The sequence below is a fragment of the Babylonia areolata genome, chromosome 18 (genome assembly GCF_041734735.1).
Source record: "Babylonia areolata isolate BAREFJ2019XMU chromosome 18, ASM4173473v1, whole genome shotgun sequence".
NCBI lineage: Eukaryota > Metazoa > Mollusca > Gastropoda > Neogastropoda > Buccinidae > Babylonia > Babylonia areolata.
The window spans coordinates 50,730,477-50,745,476 of record NC_134893.1 but is presented as its reverse complement, the minus strand read 5'-3'; the positions used below and the strand labels follow the sequence as shown (position 1 = coordinate 50,745,476).

The window sequence follows — 15,000 nt, the reverse complement described above, 5'->3', positions numbered from 1 at the left end:
TCATGCTTGATTTCAGATCGCGAAGCTGATGATGATTTATTTCAGGTTGCAAATGTGAGGTCACTATGCTCAAGGCTGACTTCAGACCGCTGTGGTCATGGCAGTTTTCAGGTTGCTATGGTTATGATTGACTTTAGATGGCTACAGTCAGGATTATGTTCGGGTCCGTCGGTATAGTGATAATTGGCATCAGTTTGTTAATAGTATGACCGACGTAATATCGCTACGGTAATGATTCATGTAGGAATTCTATAATGATGATGATCCATTTCAACTTCCTAGGGTGTTGATTTGTCTTCAGATCGTTCTGTTTATGATTTATTTCGGATCTCTGTGGTGATGTTAACGCTGATGATGATGATGATGATGATGATGATGATGATGACGATGATGATGATGAATGTGAGATCGATATGGCGATGGTTGATTTTAGGATGATTCTCATCCCTTTTCACTATGAACTAAAACGACTATTAGTGAGTGAGTGAGATTTGATAGTTTCAGAATTTGTTGGTTGTATTTTTGATTGTGTACTATTTACGATTGTTTGCTATGACTTGTGTGTGTGCTTGCGCGTGTGCTTGTGTGTAGTGTGTGTGTGTGGGGGGGGGGTGGATGGGGGGGATGAGGGGAGGGCAGATGAATAATTTCTAATAATGTTTGGTATCTTGTGTTCAATTTTTACATATGTGTTCTATTTGTAAACGCCTAGGGCTTATGTTCAAGATTAGGTGTAAATGCTAATAATAATAATAATAATGATAATGATAATGTTAGTGATAATAATAATAAAATATTATTATTGTTATCACCATCATTACTGCTGCTACTACTACTGCTACTACTTATTAGTGGTAGTAGTAGTAGGAGGAGGAGGAGGAGTAAGAGTAGGAGTGTTGTTATTATTATTAATTGATCATCATCATCATCATCATCATCATCATTATTATTATTATTATTATTATTATTATTATTATTATTATTACTATTACTATTATTATTATTACTATTAATTGATTATCACCATCTTCATCATCATCATCATTATTATCATCATCATCATCATCATCATTAGTATTAATTGATTATCATCACCATCATCATCATCATCATCATCATCATGAATGTTTATATTGCAACGGTGATGATGATACATTTTCAGACCGCCTGTCAAGTTCCTACACAGTAAAGGACGGGCCCTACGTCAACAAGGCTCGCACTCTCTTCCGCTCCTGTCTCTTCCGGCCCCATTCTGTGGATGAACGCACGCGGAATATAGGTAAGACGCACTGCAAAAGAAACGCACCTGCGGGCTGTAGCTAGGTAAGACGCTCTGCCCAACGCTTGCAGGCTTTTAATTAGGTGAAACGCAGTACCAAGCGCACGCAGGGTTACAACACAGTTATTAAATGAAGACGCGCCGTTGAACGCGCAAGAAAGTATAAGTAAGTTGAACTGTCAAACTCACCAAAAGTTGAAAATGCATAATATTAATGTATTTATATTCGTATTTGCATTTCTTTTTATCACAACAGATTTCTCTGTGTGAAATTTGGGCTGCTCCCCCCAAGGGGAGCGCGTCGCTACACTACAGCGCCATCCATTTTTTTTTTTTTTTTTTTTCCTGCGTGCAGTTTTATTTGTTTTTCCTATCGAAGTAGATTTTTCTACAGGATTTTGCCAGGAACAACCCTTTTGTTGCCGTGGATTCTTTTACGTGCGCTAAGTGCATGCTGCACACAGGTCCTCGGTTTATCGTCTCATGCAGACGATGTATGCATATGAATGAACTTAACAATGGAAAAAAATACCCCTCTCAGATCGATCAATTATGCAAAGAGGCTGTATCAGAACCATATTTACCTATGCCATTTATAAAATCTGCAGTTCCTTCTGCTTCCATTAGAAATCTCTTTTAATCAACATGTGTTTCAAATAGTTTAGAGTTTAATTTGGAGCCCAATTGGCTCTTTGTTGTGATTCTACTGGTTGACTAGTTAGTTTATTTTATTTCGTTTACATTCTTCTTCCTTTTTTATTATTTCATTATTATCTTTTTTAATGCTAATTGAGGAGAGAGGAACAGGAAAAGTAGTGATGGGGAGATAATGGATTTTCGTCTAAAATCACAAATGTGGATAGAAGTTAAGCAAAAGAACGAACGAACACAATTACGCACATACACACACTCACCCATTCACTCATCCACTCACTCACTCACTCACTCGCTCACTCACCAACATAGGAACTAACTCTCGTATCAGCTCACCGGATCCCGCATTCCTTTTTGTGCCAGCCCTTTCCTAAAATTCCCCTCTGCTTCATATGACCCTTCAGACGAGAGAGAGAAACAGACAGAGAGACAGAGACAGACGGACAGACAGACAGAGGGAGACAGAGAGAGGCAGAGAGAGGAAGGGGGAAGAGACCGAGAGACAGAGACAGACAGACAGGCAGACAGACAGACAGAGGGGAGACCGAAAGAGGCACAGAGAGAGAAGGGTGGGGAGAGAGAGAGAGAGGGAGACAGACAGACACACAGAGAGAGAAAGAGACAGAGAGAGACAGAGAGAGAGAGGAGGGGGAACCGACCGACCGACCGACAGACAGACAGAGAGACAGACAGACAGACAGACAGACAGAGACAGAGACACAGAGAGAGAGAGAACAGACAGACCCCAGTCAAAAGGCCCCCAAAGGAGAAATGCGAGGACTGGCTCTCAGCGCACGACTGAATAATTGCATTTCTATGTAAATCTGTCGATCCACCTGCCAGTATAAAGACTGGGACTGAACACAACAAGGAAGAAGAGGAGGAGGAGGAGGAGGAAGAGGGGGAAGCAGGAAGAAGAGAAGAGGACGAGAGGAAGGGTGGGAAGACGTGGGTGATGGTGGTGTAGGGGGTAGGGGTAGGGGTGTGGGGTGGTGGGCAAGAAAAAAAAAATAATAAAAGGAGAGAAAGAACAAGGAGAATTTTTAGAAATTATGAGAAGAGAACAATCAACAGCGGAAGAGAGGAATAATTATGGAAGATTGAACAAAGTGGTATCGTGCAGCAGCATTTCCTGAACACAGCAAGGACGAACGAACGAGAAAGAGGAGGAGGAGGAAGAGGAGACAAGACGAACAACAAGAAACCAGAAGAAGAAAGTGTGTGGGGGTATATAATGGAGGGAGAGATTGTTCAAACAATGAACAAAATGGTATCAGTCAGCATCCTCTGGTTACAAAAAGAGGAGGGAGATGATCGATCGGTTTTCAGTTTCAGTAGCTCAAGGAGGCGTCACTGCGTTCGGACAAATCCATATACGCTACACCACATCTGCCAAGCAGATGCCTGACCAGCAGCGTAACCCAACGCGCTTAGTCAGGCCTTGAGGGAAAAAAAAAGAAAAAAAGAAAGAAAAAAAAGGTGAATAAATAATAGATAAGCGTACATAAATAAGTAAATATATAAATAAATAAATAAATGATAATTATAATATGAAAAAGGTAGTAGTAGTAGTAGTAGTAGTAATGATAATAATAATAATAATAATAATAATGATAAATAAATAAAAAAAAAATAAAAATAAATAAATAAATAAGACAACAATGATGATAGGGAGATAATAAGGAAGAGAAGTAGGAAAAAAAAAAGAATAGCAAGAAGAAGAAGCAGCAGCAGAATGGGGAGAATGAACGAAAAGGAGAGAGAGAAGAAGCAGAAGAGGAGGAGTAAAATGGGACTGAGAACAGCGCATGAATAAAATCGTATCGGTGAGCATCGTAGACAAAAGAGGAAGTTGACTGAAAGGGGTGGAGCTCGATAGACAAACAAAGAAAAAAAAGGGAGACTAAAAAGAGGTCTGTCTGTCTCCGTCTCTCCCTCCCTTTCTCTCTCTCCCTTTCTCTCTGTCTCTCTCTCTTTCTCCTCCCATCCATCACTCCACATCCTGTTCTTTATGACGATATCCTGATCAGTCCATATTGTTTCCCGAAAAGTGAGGTGTTATATGTTGGCGAGTGTGAAGGTGATGCTGGTGATGGTAATGGTGATCAAAGTGGTGATGATTTTGTATTTGTATTTCTTTTTATCACATCAGATTTCTCTGTGTGAAATTCGGGCTGCTCTCTCCAGGGAGAGCGCGTCGCTATACTACAGCGCCACCCATTTTTTCCTGCGTGCAGTTTTATTTGTTTTTCCTATCGAAGTGGATTTTTCTACATAATTTTGCCAGGAACAAACCTTTTGTTACGGTGGGTTCTTTTATGTGCGCTAAGTGCATGCAGCACACGGGACCTCGGTTTATCGTCTCATTCGAATGACTAGCGTCCAGACCACAACTCAAGGTCTTGTGGAGGGAGAGAAAATATCTGCGGCTGAGCCGTGATTCGAACCAGCGCGCTCAGATTCTTTCGCTTCCTAGGCGGACGCGTTACCTCTAGGCCATCACTCCACATGTTGAATGTGATGGTAATTATGACGATGATAATTATAGCTTTGACATTTCTCCCCACAAAAACCAAGCATCACGCAACTCACCTCAGTTATTACCCGAATAAAGAGAAACTACAAAAGAATTGTCAACAAAGACAACGTATGTGATGTTTTAGATGCAGCGTTGTGAAAAGAACCGTAAATGTGATTGGCCAATCTCTTTGAAACTCACCAGACGAATGTGAAGTTTTAAATGCAACCACGTGAACACTATTGTAAATCTGACTGACCAGCCTTTTTTGCTCCAAACCCAGTCACGTGAACACGCTGCTCTAAGCGTGATTGGTTCTTCTTCTTCTTCTGCGTTCGTGGGCTTCAACTCCCACGTTCACTCGTATATATGCGAGTGGGCTTTTTACGTGTATGACCGTTTTTACCCCGCCATGTAGGCAGCTATACTCCGCTTTCGGGGGGGTGCATGCTGGGTATGTTTTTGTTTCCATAACCCACCGAACGCTGACATGGATTACAGGATCTTTAACGTGCGTATTTGATCTTATGCTTGCGTATACACACGAAGGGGGTTCAGGCACTAGCAGGTCTGCACATATGTTGACCTGGGAGATCGTAAAAATCTCCACCCTTTACCCACCAGGCGCCGTCACCGTGATTCGAACCCGGGACCCATAGATCGAAAGTCCAACGCTTTAACCATTCGGCTATGGCGCCCGTCATCGTGATTGGTTAAACTCTTTGACAGTTGCCAGCGTTGTGGAGAGTCTGGGAGGACTGACGATGCCAGACAACGGCGGCGGCAGCGGAGGATTTGACCTGACTCCTTTAGTGGCCAACGTCACGCGCCTGTATGGAGCCAGCCCTTTCTTCAAAATCCACATTCGGGGGCCCAAGAGAGTGGCGGTAAATACACACACACACACACACACACACACACACACACACACACACACATATATATATATATATATATATATATATATATATATATATATATATATATATATATGAGAGAGAGAGAGTCTGGAGTCGTAAGCTTTCAGGAGTGTTCAGCTTATTATCAATTTAGCACGACTAAGGTCTTAAAAGTTGGGGGGGGGGTTTCCACAGTCGAACGACTTCACTGAATCCTGTGTCTCATGATTTATGCTTTATCAGCAAGGCGAGTGTGTTGTTTGTTGTTATTGTTATTGTTTTGTTTTTTTATCTGGAAGTTTGCTTTGTTTAGATAATGGTGTCGTAGGGATTCGTGTTTGCGATGCTGATATAATAACCGTTCCGGGTTCAGTTTGAAGAAAGAGAAGAAAAAAAAAGAGTATAGAGAATTGCAATGATGATGATGATAGTAGTAATAAAAAAAGTAATAATAATAACGACGATGACGATGACGACATCAACAACAACAACAACAACAGCAACAACAACAACAACAACAACAACAATAATAATAATAATGTTGCTGTTGCTGCTGCTGCTGATGTTGTTGTCATTTGATAACATGCTAGTCAAATAAGGCATCATTTTTGCCCATAAAAAAGCAAGTAGGGAAGTGTACCATGCATGAAAATCATATCATACTGTTACTGTTAGAATGTGCGCGAGCATGTGTGTGTATGTGAGAGTGTGTGACTGCGCGGCGCGCGTGTTCGAGTGCGCACGTTTGTGTGTTTGTAAGAAAGAGAGATAGATAGAGATTTTTTTTTAATTTGATGTTTTATTGAATAAACATTTTTAACATGTTTATTTCAAGCCCGTGAATAAGTGTGATCAGAGAACTGAAAATTGGATTCTAGAAGCATTCACGCATAGACCTACGCATACACACACACACACACACACACACACACACACACACACACACACACACACACACACACACACACATATATATATATATATATATATATATATATATGTATATAAAAATGCACATATGAGATAAATAGAGAGAGAGAGACAGAGAGAGAGAGTATGAGTGTGTGTTTATGTGTGTCTTGCTCATGCGTTTGCGTGTGGTCACGTGCATATCATTCATTCTTCGCTTGTGTGTAAAGTAAATACGTGCATGTCGTGTATACGTACATCCTGTTGCAGATCCAGACACGCATGAGTGACTACAGAGACCCCTTGGTGTCCTCCCCCCACGTCCTGTCTCGATCCCTGGACAGTCGTCCACAAAAGGTAACCCCCTGACCCCCCTCCCCCCACATCCTGTCTCGATCCCTGGACAGCCGTCCACAAAAGGTACCCCCCTGACCCCCCTCCCCCCACGTCCTGTCTCGATCCCTGGACAGCCGTCCACAAAAGGTACCCCCCTGACCCCCCTCCCCCCACATCCTGTCTCGATCCCTGGACAGTCGTCCACAAAAGGTACCCCCCTGACCCCCCTCCCTCCACATCCTGTCTCGATCCCTGGACAGTCGTCCACAAAAGGTACCCCACTCGCCTCCCCACGCCCCCCTCCCGCCCCCCCCCCTCGCACCCCCACCCGCGCCCCCTCTCTCTCTTTCCTGTAGCGCTACCGGTGTAACAGTCTCAATCTACTCCCCTCGCTGGATTTTACCCCCGGCGTCTTTCTTGGCTAGCATCAAACCAATCCAAGGGGTCAAGTCAAGATCGACCCCCCCCCCCCCAGCTCCCTACTCCCGTAGTTGAAAATAACCCCCCTTTTCTATGGGTTTGGCCGACCTATTAATAATGATAATAATTATAATTATAATTATAATAAATGCAGACTCATAGAGCGCACTACCCCAATCTCAGATAGGGCTCATCGCGCATTACAATAAGATATACAAATTTTAGACTCACTGACGTAAAAAATATGTACAAAGTCAACACAGTCTCACATGACATTGGCTAAAAATAAACATAATTATGTAAAACTAATTGATATATATATATATATATATATATATATATATATATATATAAGTGCAAATCAACACAGGCACCATCACAGTCCCGAATCACACAGGCGCAAATCACAACAATACAGAGCACATCACATTCATTATTATAAAAAAAACAAAAACAAAGAAACAATAGATAAATAAAAAATAGAATAAAAAATAAACACCAAGGAACCAGGCATCACGAAAACCACACACTGAAATTATCACAAATGCATACGATTCAACAAAAAAGCACATTCAGCAATGAAATCACAGCAAGCATTATTAAGTTTCGGTGAGAAAAGTACAGCTTGAAAAAAAACTAACTTTTTGAGTGTTTTCTTGAATGCGGGTGTTTGGTTGCAACGGAGATGTGAGGGTAGTGAATTAAAGGAGAGGAAGGTGGTCGTTCTGGGTTGGCCTTTAATGATTACCCCACTTACATCCCCTCCTCTTTATTACAACTTAACGGAAGCAAACGAGGGTGGCGGGAGGGGGGAGGGGGTGGAGGGGTCTGCTTTTATAGCTTGTATTGATTCTAACAGGGCTAAAATTACATATGTGCAGACCTGCTAGTGCCTGAGCCCCCTTCGTGTGTATGCGCAAGCAGAAGATCAAATTACGCACGCTAAAGATCCTGAAATCCATATCAGCTGTTCGGTGGGTTATGGAAACAAGAACATACCCAACATGCACACCCCCCAAAATGGAGTATGGCTGCCTGCATGGCGGGGTAAAAACGGCCATACACATACAAAGCCACTCATGTACATACGAGTGAACGTGGGAGTTGCAGCCCACGCACGAAGAAGAAAGAGAAGAAGAAGAAGGAGGAGGAGAAGGAGAAGAAGAAGAAGAAGAACCCGAGGTTCATCGTGGCTACCCAGATGTTGACCTCGGTGTATGAACGAATGGGGTGAAGAATAGAGTGCTACCCCAGGATGTTCGTGCACAGTATTGCATTGTGTTGTTCCGTTTCTAATTGTTCAGAGTTTTTCAAGTCTCAAGAAGGTGTCAGAGAGTGCTGAAAGATCCATATACGCTACACCACATCTGCTAAAAAAAAACAAAAACAACCCACAAAAACAGATGCTTTGATGATTGCGTAACTCACAGCCCTGGTCAGGCCTTCACACACACACACACACACACACACACACACACACACACACACACACACACACACACACACACACACACACACACACACACACACACACACACACACACACACACACATATGCACGCACGCGCGCGCACACACACACATACAAACACACACACACACACACTATCTCTCTCTCTCTCTCTCTCTCTCTCTCTCACACACACACACACACACACACACACAAACACATACACATTCACATGCGCACGCAGACAAACACACATACACACACAATCTCTCTCGCGCACACACACACACACACACACGCGCGCGCGCACATGCACACACATACACACATGCACGCACGTGCGCGCGCACGCACACACACACATGCACGCACGCGCACACACTCATACACACACACATGCACTCACACACACATAAACAGACAATAACGCGCGCGCACACACACACACACACACACACACACACACACACACACACACACACACACACACACACACACACAAGCAATAACGCGCGCGCATGTTATAATTAGGGACAAAGAACGTTTTGAAGAACTGTGTTCTGTGTGTATTTTGGCATGTGTTGTGTTTGCCTCCTTGATTTTTTTGTTTTTTGTTGTTTCGTTGTTTTTTTCAGAACCTGTTATTTGGCTTGTGGTGCTAGCCTTTGTTTTCACCCCTAGTGTAAATACTCATCAACACTTCTTTCATTCCTTTGTCCTCTCTCTCTCTCACTCTCTCTCTCTCTCTCTCTCTCTCTCTCTCTCTCTCTCTCTCTCTCTCTCTCTCTCTCTCTCTACACGATCTCAGCTTAGCACCGTTCGATAATGTTTTGAATTCCTCTGACCCAACCGAAGCTGTAGATACTTTTTATGACATACTACTCTCTATAATAGATAAGCATGCGCCATTTCGGAGGAAAAGAGTTAAATGTCCCCATCTTCCGGGCTGGCTTACACCGGAAATCTCAGAAGCAATGGATAAACGCGATAGCCTTAAACGCGAAACAAAGAAAAAGAGAAAGAAAATTTAGAACATCTAACAGAGTCTATTAAAAGACAAAAACAACGCGAAAAAAGAGAAAAAAAGAAAGACTACAAAAAAACAAAGAAACAAAGTAAAGATCTGATTCGTGCTTCAAAACAAGCACACTTCAACAAATTGTTAACAACCAACAGAGATACTTCCACCCTATAGCAAACAATTAATGAAATTACTAACAAGTCTTGTGTTAAAATTCAAAAACACTACACATGGTCGTCTGATGAATTCAATAATCATTTCCTAAACATAGCTGAATCAACAAAATCTAACGAAACACTGCCCGCGGAAAATTATAATGTGCCATCCTCTCTTTTAACGTTCTGTAACAGCAGAATTGAACGAGAAGATTTCTTCAAGATACCTCCTCTTGCAGTCCATGAAGTTGGTGCTCTCATTTCCAGTCTAAGAAACAAAAAATCAATAGGACCTGATGGTATTAATGCTTATCTATTTAAACTCGCTCTCCCTTACATCGTTGTCCCCCTTACATTCATATACAACCTGTGCATCGAACAGGGTATGATTCCCTCTGCTCTTAAGTCAGCAAAAGTTATTCCATTACCGAAGTCAAAAGACACGTCTGATCTGAACAACTTTAGAGCTATTTCGCTTATGTCAGTATTGTCGAAACCACTCGAAAGACATGTTCATAAACATATTATGCAATATCTGGAAAAACATAAACTTTTCCATCCTTTGCAGTCGGGTTTCCGACATCGTCACTCATGTCAAACAGCGTTAGTCCATCTGTGTGATTCATGGTTGTCTGGCATCAACCGCAGTGAAATCTTAGGCGCTGTTTTTCTTGACTTAAAGAAAGCGTTTGATATCGTTGACCACGAAATATTACTCACAAAATTGTCATTGTATCTCAGAGACCCCACCACGCTGTCCTTTTTCGAATCATTCCTTACCGACAGAACACATGTGTTCACCAATGGTAGATTCTCTTCTACGGGAGCAATACAAAGTGAAGTTCCTCAAGAATCTGTTTTTGGGCCACTTCTTTTCTGCATATTTATTAATGATTTTCTTTTGTCTTTATCAGACTCCAGAATCTCGTGTGACCTTTTTCAGATGACACTTCCCTTCATTCCAGTGCTGTCAGCGTTGCCTCAGTTCATAATTCTCTTCAAACGGGCTTCAAAAATGTTTCTAAATGGTGCAAATCCAACTGTATGACACTTCATCCAAAAAAACAAAGAGTATGATTATCACGTCAAGACAAAAGCACCAAGAATATCCCCTTGTTCTCACCCTGAATGTCGATGATACCTCCATAGATCAAGTTCGCGAATACCGCATCTTGGGAGTCATAATGGCAAGCTCACACTGATTTTGTCTGTAAAAGGTTGGCACGCAGTCTGTTCTTACTCAATCAGCTCAAACCTTACATAAACAGTGAAGCTCGCAAAATGTTCTTCCACGCTGACTGTCTTTCTCACGTCAACTATGCATCTGTTGTCTGGAGCTGTGCTGCAGATGTTCATCTTAAGAAACTAAATTCTCTCCACAAGAGAGCAGCCAGATTAATTCTACCAGACCACTCACTGTCAACGTTAGAAATGCAAGCCAGATTAAATATCCTTCCACTTCAAAACCAGCTAGAATTCAACAAAACATTACTCATGTACAAAACACACAATAACTTGGCAACACAATGTCTCAAACACCTGCTTACACGAGCCTCATGCCGATACGGCTCTAACAAATACATTCTGCCACGTACCCAAACTGATTTGTTCAAAACTAGTTTTGCATTTCCGGGTGCATCCCTGTTGAACTCCCTTCCTTTGCACATACAAACGGACAGTTCTCTTCCTATTTTCAAATCAAGTCTGCATAAACATCTTCACCCCTTCTAACAGCAAATAACTCTGATCTTTGAATTACTGTAGACAGTAACAAAGGGTCAGTTATGTCTTATTTATTGTATCAGTTATTCTTGCTGTTGTTGTTCTTTTCTTGCTTTCTCATTTCATCGTGTTTTGTTTTGCTCTTTTTTTTTCGTTCGATTTCTTATGCATGCATAAATCTGTTCATTTCGTTCTATCATAATCGTGACAAAGTAATATTGGTGATGGTGGTAGTCACTGTGGTATGCTGCACTTGCTACACGTAGATTTCAGAGACAGTAACAATACTGTACCTTTTGAACACCCGGATGTTTCTGGAACTTCTATACTGATGACATCTCTCTCTCTCTCTCTCTCTCTCTCTCTCTCTCTCTCTCTCTCTCTGATTCACTGTCCTATCCATCTGTCAATCATAGTGTGTGGGGGGAGGGAGGGGGTGCTGTTAGCTCTCGCTCCCGCTCTCCCTTTTGTGTGTGAGTGAGGAAGAGAGAAAGAGAGATGCCTGTTTACTAACAAACAAGAAGTTGGCATCAACATTCACGAATGGAATTTCCTTGTGTCTCCATGTTCCCGAATCAGGTTTCTTGGATTGAAATGATTTTGACCCTTTTGAACCTTTGTATCTGACTGACATTCAAGTGGTGATTGTTTTCAGCAAAACGCTTCCGTTTGCTCCTTAATTAACTCACTCAGTACGGCCAGTCCTCTTTTCTCCTCTACACAGACCCTTCGGATGTCCAGTGGGTGTCTGAATGACCCAACCTTTAGCTTCTGTCGTCAGAATTGTGGTATTCTTTGTCAACATTCACCTCTTCAGTATAAGAGCCTTCTGCTTGCAATATTTTGATGATGGTAATTGGGGTGAAACGCTGTTAACGTCGTCTCTTTCGGCGTTCGTATGGAGAGAGTTAACTGAATCAAAAAACAAAGAAAAAACAAAGTTGACAGCCGATTAGAGCACTAAGATGGGATGACCCTTTTTGCTGAAACATCCCACACACGCAACATTATCCACAATGTGTGCTGCTGCTGGTCTTGATACGGATGTCGAATGGTATGTCCATTCAGCCGCTCGCAGCATGGTGCCCTGAGGTTTCCTTCAGAATTTGGAACTACCCCTCATCAGGTCATAAAGCTGTGTTCGATGTCCTTTGCTAACGATCGATCCCTGACAGGGCATAGGCCTCCAGAGACATTGTGTTTGCGTGTGTGTGTGTGTGTGTGTGTGTGTGTGTGTGTGTGTGTGTGTGTGTGTATGTGTGTGTGTGTGTGTGTGTGTGTGTGTGTGTGTGTGTGTGTGTGTGTGTCTGTGTCTGTTTGTCTGTTTGTCTGTCCGTGTCTGTATGTTTGTATGCCTATGTGTCTTTCTGTGTGGATATCTGTGTGCGCGCGTGCGCGTGTATGTATATGTGTGTGTGTGTGTGTGTGTGTGTGTGTGTGCATATGCGTGAGTGTGTTTGTGAGTGTGTGTGTGTTCAATTTCACTTTGTGTGTGCGTGTGTGTGTGTGTGTGTGTGTGTGTGTGTGTGTGTGTGTGTGTGTGTGTGTGTGTGTGTGTGCGCGCGCGCCTATTTAGGCCCGCGGTTGCAGCCTCTGTAGGAAGTAGGACCCAAGACTTGAACGACTTGACCGTCAAGGCTGTCTTACCCAACAGATCGTTAAACTCAACTCTTACTTTTTAGCGGGGAGTAGGAACGGCCAGTCGGTTTCCGCCAGACCATCGGCTGATTTGATGACTGTTCTCACAGCGCATGAGTCTTCTTCTTCTTCTTCTTCTTCTTCTTCTTCTTCTTCATTCGTAGGCTGCAACTCCCACGTTCACTTGAATTTACACGAGTGGGCTTTTACGTGTATGACCGGTTTTTTTTTTGTTGTTTTTTTTCTTAACCCCGCCATGTAGGCAGCCATACTCCGTTTTCTGGGGTGTTAATGCTGGGTATGTTCTTGTTTCCATAACCCACCGAACGCTGACATGGATTACAGGATCTTTAACGTGCGTATTTGATCTTCTGCTTGTGTATACAGACGAAGGGGGCTCAAGCACTATAGCAGGTCTACACATAATTATATTGACCTGGGAGGTCGGGAAAATCTGCACCCTTTACCCACCAGGCGCCGTTACCGAGATTCGAACTCTGGACCCCCAGATTGAAAGTCCAACGCTTTAGCCACTTGGCTATTGCGCCCGTCGCACGAAGTTTTTCAAAGCTCTCGCAAAGAAATAAGGACGCAGTGCAAGAAGGAAAGAGTAAGAGAGTGAGAAAAAAGAGGAAGACGTGGCTCACTGGCTGCTGTCTGGGATTCCATGAAGCGTAAGGACTTCTTTCTGGCACGTTGAATTCACAGAGCAGTTCACGTTCATCCTGTGAGACTTTCTGGCTCGCTACCGTATTCAAACTTTTTTTTTTTCTTTTTTTTTTCACTCATTGGGGCAGACAGTCAGAGAGAAAATACGTTTGGCATCACTCTTACTGGTGATTATTGTTACCGCACAGTCCCAGTGGAACTGTTTTTAAGGTTGAAAAGCCCAATATTCAGGCACCTGTCCAAAGTCTGTAATGTTTCCTTTTGCTCTGAGTTGTAACATAACATATGTGTGATTGTGATCAGAATGATATTTTTTTTTATATTTTTTCACATTCGGTTCCAAACGGCTAATGAGTGGACTTATCGGCTCTTCCATAGATGCAAATTAGTTCGTGAAAGAAACATAAAATGTCAGAGATTCGGGGGCATTGAAAAGTTTTCGGAAGCAATATTTTCTTAAACTGGGATACGCTTGTATGCTATGATTGTTAATAGAAGGAACATAATGAACATTTATTCTGAACTGGTAATTTACCCCCGAAAACAGAGTATGGCTGCCTACATGGCGGGGTCAAAAAATGGTCGTACACGTAAAAGCCCACTCGTGTACATACGAGTAAACGTGGGAGTTGCAGCCCACGAATGAAGAAGAAGAAGAGAAAAAGAAGTAGTTATTTCATTTTTTATCACTGGAAGAAGATACTATGTAGAACAGAACGAAGAGAATAAAGAATGAACAATTAAAAGCAAGTTTCACATTGGAAGCTCTCAAAAATCCATTTGGCAACCAACTTACAGAATTAAGCCCACCGTTGTCGCCACGGTTTCGTCATATTGCAAGGCGTCAACAGGCTTAGTAACAGCAGGCAATCGATGCAACAAGCGGTACCGCTAAAATGAATATAAAAAATAATATGCCCCCACCCCCGACCCCCCAAACTCCCTGAAAAAAAAAAAAAATCGATTGGCCTTTCTTGTCATCCCCTTCCGGTTCCGGCTGTGCGCGCGCCACAGTTGCTGCTCCATCATCTTTTCCTGTCTGTGGACACTTTGGGTGTACAGACGATAGCAGCGCTATTCATCAGCGTGTTGCCATTGCTGGCAGAAGACTGCACCACGTTATTGCTCTAGAATTGGTAACAGGAACTGATGATGATTATTATTCGGTGCCGAAGGAGAGAGAGAGAGAGAGAGAGAGAGAGAGAGAGAGAGAGAGAGAGAGAGAGAGAGAGAGAGAGAGAGAGAGAGACCGACCGACCGACCGACCGACCGACCGACAGACAGAGAGAGACAGAGACAGACAGACAGACAGACAGAGACAGACAGACAG

At 42.6% G+C, this 15,000-nt stretch overlaps 1 protein-coding gene across 2 annotated transcripts in view; it reads left to right on the top strand.

Annotated features, from left to right (window-relative positions):
- LOC143292047 (membrane metallo-endopeptidase-like 1) overlaps positions 1-15,000 on the top strand; it is a 274,001-nt gene that overhangs the window by 202,501 nt on the left and 56,500 nt on the right. For both annotated transcript variants that reach the window (XM_076602220.1, XM_076602219.1), the window contains exons 4-6: positions 1,163-1,279; positions 5,181-5,338; positions 6,530-6,616. In XM_076602220.1, coding sequence (XP_076458335.1) covers positions 1,163-1,279; positions 5,181-5,338; positions 6,530-6,616 — 362 coding nt within the window. The remainder of the gene's footprint in view (positions 1-1,162; positions 1,280-5,180; positions 5,339-6,529; positions 6,617-15,000) is intronic.